The 10501-nt window shown below is 43.0% G+C and overlaps 1 protein-coding gene across 1 annotated transcript in view; it reads right to left on the minus strand.

Moving 5' to 3' along the window:
- Nucleotides 1-10160, minus strand: part of PDCD6IP (programmed cell death 6 interacting protein) — a 62604-nt gene extending 52444 nt beyond the window's left edge. Inside the window, exon 1 of the mRNA XM_081245125.1 lies at nucleotides 9800-10160. Within this exon, the coding sequence (XP_081101251.1) occupies nucleotides 9800-10008 (209 nt within the window). The 5' untranslated portion in view covers nucleotides 10009-10160. The remainder of the gene's footprint in view (nucleotides 1-9799) is intronic.
- Nucleotides 10161-10501: the final 341 nt, after the last annotated feature.

Consider the following 10501-nt stretch of genomic DNA (forward strand, 5'->3'; position numbering starts at 1 on the left):
AATAATTCAAATAAATAACAAATCATAACCCACTAAGGAAAATAAAAACACCACTCTAAAGTAAACAAAACAGGTGAATAGGGAAAGCTCTACCTTACTGTACAATGCCAACTAATAAATCTAGAAGAAACAATGAAGTGAGAAAAGTCACCATTTGGCATCTTTCATAATATAATATCTGATTCAGGCAAAATCATTAATGGAAGCTAAAACACGAAAGTTTGATGGAAACAGGATATTACAAAGTCACAAAGTACCTTCCCACAAAATACTAATTAGTATAACTTATTAATTGTAAGGCCAAAAAATCTGGCAGACAGCATCTTAACAAACTGGTAAAAGTTAAACATTATCAGCAATGGGACAAATCAACCTCGTGTTTTTCCTAATATGCACTAAAAAGAACACAGCATCACTTGGGTGGTACTAGAGCCCCAAAATGCATAAAACACAAGAAAATATGAGGCAAGCCCTTATTGAGGGACATTCTACAAAGTAAGTAGCCTGTACTCTTCAAAAATGCCAACATTGTGAACGGCAAGGAAAAACTGAGGAACTATTCCAGATTGAAGGAGACTAAGAAGGCAATTAAATGCAATGCAAGATCTGGGATTAGATCCTGGACCTGTAAACAACATTATTGGGAAAATCAGCAAAATCTGAATGAGTTTTGTAGATTAAATGGTAATATTCAATCAATGTTAATTTCCTGATTTTGAAAGCTGTACTGTGGTCATGTAGGGGAGTATTCTTGCATTCCCTTTATACTTATAATTACATCCAAAACTTTTGACATCATTCATCATTCAACTCTCCAGCCTCAACTCAGAATATTCACTACACATTCTAGGCACTAAAATTCTATGCTCTCTCCTGGCTCAGGGCCCTCACCCATTTTTTTCCCCCATACCTGGAAATTTTCCCATCACAATTTCCCATTTTTCTTGTCCTCATTCATTCACTCATTCAACAAAAATATACTACAGGTTTACTATGCACCAAACACAGTTCTAGGACATAGGAATTCAGCAGAACATAAGCATTTAAAAATTTGCACCCTTGTAAAGCTTACTTTTTGAGGGGGATACAAAACAAGATAAAATAAAAATGTAGTAAAGTAGATAGAGCTAAGTGCAATGGCACTTAAAGAAGTGAGAAAGATAAGGTATGTGTATGGGGTGAGGTGAGAAGGCTGTAGTTTTTTCAGATAACGTGGTCATTTGACTACATAAAAGTAAAAAATGAAAAATTTTACAACATCATGGGGGCTCCCCTGGTGGTGCAGTGGTTAAGAATCCACCTGCCAAAGAAGGGGACACGGGTTCAAGCCCTGGTCCGGGAAGATCCCACATGCCGCGGAGCAACTAAGCCCATGTGCCACAACTACTGAGCCTGCACTCTAGAGCCCACAAGCCACAACTACTGAGCCCATGTGCCACAACTACTGAAGCCCGTGCACCTAGAGCCCGTGCTCCGCAACAAGACAAGCCACCACAATGAGAAGCCCGCGCACCGCAACAAAGAGTAGCCCTCACTTGCCACAACTGGAGAAAGCCCATGTGCAGCAACGAAGACTCAAGGCAGCCAAAAGTAAATAAATAAAATAAATAAATTTTTTTTTTAACAATCAAGAATAATAGAGAGGGCATGAAGGAAGTGATGGGATGTGAGGGAAAAGCATTACCAGTCAAGGGAAGAGCAAGTGCCAAAAAGCTGAGACCAGAATATGTCTGAAAAGATCTTTGCCATGATAAGGAGGCATATGGCCAGAGAGCGAGCACTGGAGAAAATAGTGGGAGATTAAATCAAGGAAGTAATGATGCCTTGAGTGCAACTTGCAAGACTTTTGGCTTCTACTATAGAGTAAGAGGAGGAACCATCCAGAGGGTTTGGACAAGAGTAACACGAGCTAATCCATTTTCACAGAGTCACCCTGGCTGCTATGTAGAAAACTGACTTGCAGGTGTGCCAGGGCAGAAGTAGAGACAAGTCAGGAAGCTATTGCAGTAATCCAGTAAACAGATGATCCACGGTGGTGGCAGAAATGATAGAGGCACTCAATCTCACTCCTTTTCTTAATTAGTTCCCCTCTCCATTTATAATCTTAGGCCCCTGAATTTTTCCTTCACAGAACTTACCACAGTTGGTAATATATTTATTTGCGGGACTTTGTTTAACGTCTTTTCTCTCAAAGGATTGTAACAGAAACTGGGTCTATTTGCTCAGTTTCATCGCTAGCTCCAAACAAATGAATCAGTAAAATGCAAAGTTTTTAAAAGGCAACTTTTTTTAATCTCTGAAAAGTAAAACCTGAGACTCTCTGTTTGGGGAATGAACAGGAGCTACCAAAGAATGTGTCCATAAGGAGAGACTAGCAAGTACCAAGACCCTGAGGCAACAATGTGCAAGGAGGCCGACAGGGCTATAGAGCAGAGACTGGCACACTTCTGCTAAAAGGGCTATTCTAGGCTTTGCAAAAAAAAAAAGGCAAAATCAAGGATAAAATGTAGGTACTTGTTATAACAAGAGAGAAAACTTCTGCCCTGCCCTGTGCGCTTTTTACCTGGGTTGGGCCATCTCAGATGGTGGGTACACTAAGTACACAGTTATCTAATTGCCATTAGCTGGAGACTTCTCCGAGGGAAGAGGATCCAGTCTGGTGGCAAGAAGCCCAGGGGAGGGAGGTGAGTGGTGGCTAATACAGTCCGTTTCACTCTCTGCCCCAGTGACACTCAAATATCGGCACGCCCTTCTCTCCTGCCAGAGAGTCCAGCCATCTCAGCTTGGGCGGCTGGTACAGCTGGCAGGAGAGAGGGCAATTTGCTGAGTCTCCAAGTTCCGGTGTGAGATTACACCATTCACTGCCAAGCCATTGCCAAGCAGAAAACCCAACATGTAGGGCACCTGAGCAAGCCCTGGGCAGCAGTGAGACACGGCTACTGGCCAGAGAGGCAAACACTTGGAATAAAGGGGAGGATGGGACAGAAGGGAGCACCCCAGCTAGCTCTCCAAGGCTCACAACGCTAGAGTGGTGCCCTGGACCATACAAAAACAGGCAGCTGGGTAGGCCTCTGCTCTACAGACAGCAAGGAAGGAAGTAGGAGGAGATGAAGCTACTTGCTCTGCAAGTGAATCAGGAAAAAAAGAAAGGCTAAAGAGAATGTACTAAAATTTTATACCTACCCTATTTACTCCAAAGCTTTTGGGGTCAACTCTCAAAACTTATGTGGGGTAACAGTGCATGTATATCCTACATTTAAATGACTAGGAAGATACGCATTGGAATCTTCAAAGTAAAATAGCTGTCTTAAGACAGGTTATGTAATATGAAATATAAGTATGAAATGGAACTCAGTAATATCTGACTTCATTATATGGAGTAAACTCCAACAAAGAGACCAACTAATGCTTTTCAAAAGAAAACAGCCATTGCTAACTGCAGGTACCACAGGGAAAATGCTGTTCCTACAGTACAAAGTACAGTAAGCTATTCTTTCAATATAATTCCACCACATATGACCCCTCATAGGTCAGCCTAATTCTCAGCTATCAAAGCTCTCTAGAGAGGGAACAAGAGCAGAACAAGAGAATCTACCACACCTCTCTCTTTATCATTTAAATATGCTTTGCTCAATCAGCAGATTCTATCCCAGGGTATACCTCTAACAAATTAGACCTAGGCTGCAAGTTTTCCACAAATGGGGAGAGAGAAAGCCAGTATGCTACACCAGAGTACTGGTGTAGCAAAAAAAAAAAAAAAAAAAAAAGAATGTTAAGGATTTTATTTTTAAAATAAGTTTAAAAAAATTAATTAACTATAAAATCCTAAACATAAAAAAGTAAGTCAGACAACCCTGAGTTTGAATCCCAACTCCACCAACTCTTAGCTGTGTGACTGCATGCAAGTTACTCAACCTCTCTAAACCCTTCCTAAAGTGAGGGCAAAACCTCATTTAATTTAAGCATGAGGGACAAATGATACAATATATACTCAAAGCTTAAAATACTGCCTGGACACACTGCACATGTTGGCAAAACGGTAGCTACAGACTCTTATTTTACAACTATTTATAAGTGTTTTACATGTTCTCCAGTATTTCATAAAACTCAATCACTTTAGAGCACATATCTAAGAACTCAACGTTTAAAATCTGATGGGAAAAAAAAGGAAATGAATATATTTCTTTTAATATACCAGTGATAGGTACAAAACAAATTCCCATTAGAAATTCTAGTTTTAAAGGTTTTTTTAGGGGGAAGGTGTGAAGATGGAGAACAACCAATCTACATTAGGCAAGGTGATACTGCAATGCAAATTCACGTAACCCATCCAGCTCCAGCCAGTACTGAGGGCTGGGCAACTCCCAGCCCACCAACCAGAGACAGAAACAAGAGAGCTGGGCCAGATATTGATCAGAGTTAACAGATGCCTCCTGAACCTTATTTTCATCCTTCTTTCTTTGCCCAATTTACCTCATGAAGAATCACTAATGAAGCACTACTGAAGCAGAGTATGGCAGAAAGTAAATAGTCAGGGAGTCAAGAAGTCAAGATCTTAGTCTAACTCTACCACAAAGCTAGCTGCGTGGCTTAAACCTCCTGTGTGCAGAAGATTCTGAGAGAAGATTCTCTCTAGGGTTACAAAGAATGAAGAAAGTCCTGACAAGCTATTTTATTTATTAAACATTAGAAAAGTCAGAACACAGAAAAGCAGAGATTTTAAATTTTCCTTTAAATTTTCAAGTTTATTCATTTATGCAAAATAAAATTACTGAGCCAATTTAAGGTCTGGATACTACAGATACTCCTTGAGACCAAGGGTCAGGTATTATATATCTTTATATTCCCCACACTATTTTATTAACAAATTGTAGCAACGTCATTAGGGCTAATATTATCTCAATATCTTCAGCAACAATCAGAATGTAAGCAACAGCTTGAGAAGTAAAATGGAACCGCAATATTTTCTTTCATGATCTGTAAAACACTAGTGCTGGGATAAAATTTCAGAAATTATGAAACTAATTCCATCAACTTTATTTTACAAATGAAAAAGATACTACCATAATGCAGCAAACTAAATATTAACCCACAAAAAAGTGACACAAATCTATTTAGAAATTTTACAAAATCTATATAAAGGACTCTTGAGTTAAAGAAAACTAAAATTACAAACTATTAAAAAATGTCAACAAGAATACTATATACCGGGGACTTCCCTGGTGGCGCAGCAGTTAAGAATACACCTGCCAATGCAGGGTACACAGGCTCGAGCCCTGCTCCGGGAAGATACCACATGCCGCGGAGCAACTAAGTCCGTGCACCACAACTACTGAGCCTATGCTCTAGAGCCCACAAGCCACAACTACTGAAGCCTGTGTGCCACAACTACTGGGCCCGCGTGCCTAGAGCCCATGCTCTGCAACAAGAGAAGCCACCGCAATGAGAAGCCCACATACTGCAACAAAGAGTAGCCCCGCTTGCTGCAACAAGAGAAAGCCCGGGGACAGCAACAAAGACCCAACGCAGCGAAAAATAAAATAAATAAATTTATTTTTAAAAAAAGACACATGCACCCCAATGTTCATTGCAGCACTATTTACAATAGCCAGGACATGGAAGCAACCTAAATATCCCTCAACAGAGGAATGTATAAAGAAGATGTGGTAATATATATACATATACAATGGAATACTACTCAGCCATAAAAAGGAACAAAACTGGGTCATTTGTAGAGACGTGGATGGACCTAGAGATAGTCATACAGAGTGAAGTAAGTCGGAAAAGAGAAAAACAAATATTGTATATTAACGCATATATGTGCAATCTAAAAAAATGGTATAGATGATCTTATTTGCAAAGCAGAAATAGAGACACAGACATAGAGAACAAACATATGGATACGGGGAGGGGGATGAATTGGGAGACAGGAACTGACGTATATACACTATTGACACTATGTATAAAATAGATAACTAATGAGAACCTACTGTATAGCACAGGGAACTCTACTCAATGCTCTGCGGTGACCTAAATGGGAAGGAAATCCAAAAAAGAGGGGATATATGTATACATATAGCTGATTCGTTTTGCTGTACAGTAGAAACTAACACAACACTGTAAAGTGACTATACTCTGATAAAAATTTTTTTTTAAAAATTCCTTTACCTATCCTACCCTTCTATTCCTTTACCTATCCTACACATAATGGCCAATAACATATGAGCAGGGTATTCCGGGGCAGTTTCCAGGAAACATCCTGGAGGCTGAGCCCTCTGCCTCCTTTCTCCCTCCCTCCATCCTCCTAAAACTTGGGTATGACTGCTATCTGGAACTTGAGAGCAAGGACTCTAGGTTTTACAGAGCAGATCACTGGAGGAGCCAGAGCCTGAGCCTGATGAACTTCACAGAACCACTACACCATCCCTAGGCTACCAGAACTACCCATCCACCAACTTTTCACATGGAGTAAAATCATAATTTTTTTTAATTTATTTTTTCCCTGCATTGGGTCTTCATTGCTGCACGCGGGCTTTCTCTAGTTGCGGCAAGCGGGGGCTACTCTTCGTTGCAGTGCACGGGCTTCTCATTGCAGTGGCTTCTCTTGTTGCGGAGCACTGGGCTCTAGGCATGCAGGCTTCAGTAGTTGCAGCACGTGGGCTCAGTAATTGAGGCACATGGGCCCTAGAGCACACGGGCTTCACTAATTGCGGCGTGCAGGCTCAGTAGCTGTGGCACACGGGCTTAGTTGTTGCTCCACAGCATGTGGGATCTTCCCAGACTGGGGATCGAACCCATGTCCCCTGCACCAGCAGGCAGATTCTTAACCACTGAGCCACGAGGGAAGCCCTAAAATCATAATTTAACTCACTGATAATTTGAGATCTACCACACGCAGATGACTTCACCCCTAACACAGCAACATAAATAATATAAAACTAAGACAGATAATATAAAAAACTGCATACATGACTGTTGAGATCCTCAACCTCCATTCCCCCGACCAAATTTCAGAAAGCTGACAACTAGGCTTTTTCATGGAAGGAGACTGGAAGCTTTCTCTCTAAAGAAACTAATCACAACAAAAGACACGGAAGGTGGTATCTGGAGCTTCCCCCTCCCCCAAAAAAATCCCAGCAGGGTTCCCATCTGATCACCTAGTGTAAAATTCACTATTTACCAAGGCTCTCCTAATCAATTTGTAGTTAAAGTCACTTTACAAAGGATGACATTCACTCTTAATATTATAACTCATAAATGTGTATTTTAGGAAATTTTAATAGGTCATCTAGAAGTTAGTAACAATAAAAAGGCAAGTCACTGTACCTATATGTAGAGCTGTGTATCTGTACTTACCAAGCTAGCTTCTCTTCTTTAGGAATTAGATTGAAGCCCTTTTTTAAAAAAAATTTTATTTAAAAGTTCATTAAGTGTAAAATATGTAAATTAATGTTCAGTTTACACAATTATCCAAATATAATTATTAAAAGTAAGACAATCTGCTTGATTGGATGAACACCCCACAGCTGCTTCATTTTTACAGCATGTATACCAAAGGTACTTTTGTACACACCTCCATTTAATAGACTGTACTAATATCTATTAGTTTACCCTAACTCTCCTAGAACAGAACTGAAAAAAGCGTAGTTGTTGAAGGAATGTGTTAATATGAGGATAATACAGATGACTAAAGAAACAGTTTCAAAGAGACTATCTCCTCAACAGCCCTAGAACCTAGGAACAGTTCTCACATTTACACCTTGGAAAAGACTAAAGGAATGAACAAATGAATGAAGTTTTAAACTTCACAGAACCACTACCCACTATTCTCTCATCTTTTAGTCTCTGAAGACTACACACTCCTTAAGGGCTGAGACCAAACCTAATGTATTCATGTGTACATTATACACAACCCATGCTTTTTTAATACTACTAATGAAAAATCGTCACTGAATGCCACTCATGTCTATATAAGAATTGTATTGGAGATTTTTTTTAAGTATGTTAATTCTTAAGAATGGCTAAGTGTTCATAGGTTAAAATTTTTTTTTGTATTTGTTTCTTTTTAAAAATTTTTTAAACTTTATTTATTTTTGGCTGCGTTGGGTCTTTGTTGCGGCCAGCGGGGGCTACTCTTTGCTGTGGTGCATGGGCTTCTTATTGCAGCGGTTTCTCCTGCTGCGGAGCACAGGCTCTAGGCGCATGGGCTTCAGTAGTTGTGGCACGCAAGCTCAGTAGTTGTGGCTCATGGGCTCTAGAGCACAAGCTCTGTAGTTGTGGCGCACGGGCTTAGTTGCTCCGTGGCATGTGGGATCTTCCCGGACCAGGGCTTGAACCCATGTCCCCTGCATTGGCAGGCGGATTCTTAACCAATGCACCACCAGGGAAGCCCTAACTTTTTAAAAAGCTTATACTAAGTATCAAGCTAGTGATCTTTGCAACCCAACAGTCTTATCTTTAAAACTGACACCAAGGGGTCATCATCTCTCTAAGCAATCTATTCAGTATCCTCCTTCTGGAGAACCAGCTCTTCCCCAGTCCGTACTAATACTACTTTAATCCATGCTGCATGGAGAAATTAAACCAGCAGAGCGACTCAGACAAGGGCAATTAAATTAGGCCATTTCCCACCATCATACATGGGCACAAGCCAACCCAATCAGAGGTCTCCATGGACTTTCGCCAGGGTGTAGGAGAAAAGCACTCTTACCTAAGATCCTGAGTGTTAAGACCACTGTAACTACAGGAGAGCCAAGATCCTGAGTGCTAAGACCACTGTAATTACAGGAGAGCCAGTGGCCATCTCTCCCAATAGAGAAACAAAGCTCTCCTAAGAGGTAATCATCATGGAGGCAGGATGATCTCCTTGAATGCCTAAAGATAAGGAAGAAATATTCCTTGACTTGGCAGTTACTAAACTAGTTTAACCTGAGCTGCTCCTACCTGCATCCTAATACAGCTGTTTTTCCTGTGAAACAAGGAGAATATGTTACACATAGGAAATCAGATCATTAACAAGATGGGCGAAAGAAATTTTTTAACTATAAAGTGCTATAAAAATGTTCTGCCATCCTAACTAGAAAGAACTACAAAAGGAACTCTCCTTAAATACAGCCTGAGCTCAATAAACATTTGCTAAGATAACAAATTTACTCCAATATCTGCATACCTGTCTGTGAACAAACTGATTAAAAGCAACCTATCTTGAACGTTAATGTCACTCAAGTTTAACTTCAAATAATGGCAGCTCCTAACCAATGGAATTCTCCATTTGTCGTTCGGTACGATGAACCTAGGGAGATGGCTCATTCCGAAGTGGACAGTGTAGTAAGTAATAAACATGGGTTCCAGTGTTCCAATTCTGCCACTTCCCTCAAGCAACTACGATTACGAAATCCAAACCTGGCCAACAAAGTTTTGCAGTGACGCAAAAACGGGGGAAGGGAGGAGTCTCAGAGACCCCCTCCCCCCACCAAAAAGTGAAGAAAACCAGTTCTGCGTAAATGTGGCAAGAGAGATCAGTACGTGGCAGACCGTTCCTCCCAGGTGGCCGACCGACCGAGCCTCGGTGGACCAAGGGCTAGGGCGGGCAGCTAGGGGAAGCGGGTCAGGTCCCCGGGGCCTTCGAGGCCGCTCCTGCTCAGCAGGAAGGAATGCAGACCACACCTACGCGCCCGGCCAGCAGGGGCAGGCCGGCCGACCCGGGCCGTGGGTGTAAAAGAGGGAGGCAGAAAGAGCGGAGGAAGCAAGGGGAGCGGCAGGCCGCCGACGGCCTCCCCCCGCCCGGCCCCAGGCCCACCTCAGCAGCGTCTCGAGCGCGCCCTCGTGCTTGTCCAGCGGGCGGCCGAGCGCGGCGCGGCGCAGCTTGCTGAGCTCCTCCGCCGCGCGGCAGTACTGGGCCTGCTCCTCCCCGCCGCTTGGGTACGTCTGCTGGATGAACTTCACCAGCGGCTTGGCCAGGTCCACCTCCGAGGTCTTCTTCAGCTGCACTGAGACGAACGTCGCCATGGCGAGCGCCTCGGCCGCCCTTCGGGCCAAAGGGGCCGCGGGACGGCGACGAAGGCTGAGGCGCGCGGGGTACCGGACGGGCCGACTGACGGGCTGACACAGGTCCGCTCGGCCTGCGCTTCGGGTCCGGCCACTTCCGGGAGCTCTCGCGCAGGCGCAGTCGGCGCGCCGCCTCCGGTCACGTGAGGGAGACCGGGCGCCGGCGCTGCTCACCTGGGCCCCCACTCTTCCTGCGCGCAACCTTACGGCGCCGGCTTTCCCCACAGGCGGAATTTTCTCATTTCTCCGTACTTCCTCGGCAGGTGGGCGGAGTGCTTTCACGTAAAGATAATTCTTCCTCCGCTCTAACAATTTCCCGGGGCAGTACTCCAGTTACTGCCACGTGAGGGAGTTTGCAGCCGCCTGTCCAAGACCTGGTAGCCTCAGGGTTATTGTGACCTATGGTAATTCATTCAGCGGGCTGCTGTGTATGAATACTGTGTGCACAGTGAGC

The sequence above is a fragment of the Mesoplodon bidens genome (assembly GCF_964165515.1).
Source record: "Mesoplodon bidens genome assembly, chromosome: 10".
Taxonomy (NCBI): domain Eukaryota; kingdom Metazoa; phylum Chordata; class Mammalia; order Artiodactyla; family Ziphiidae; genus Mesoplodon; species Mesoplodon bidens.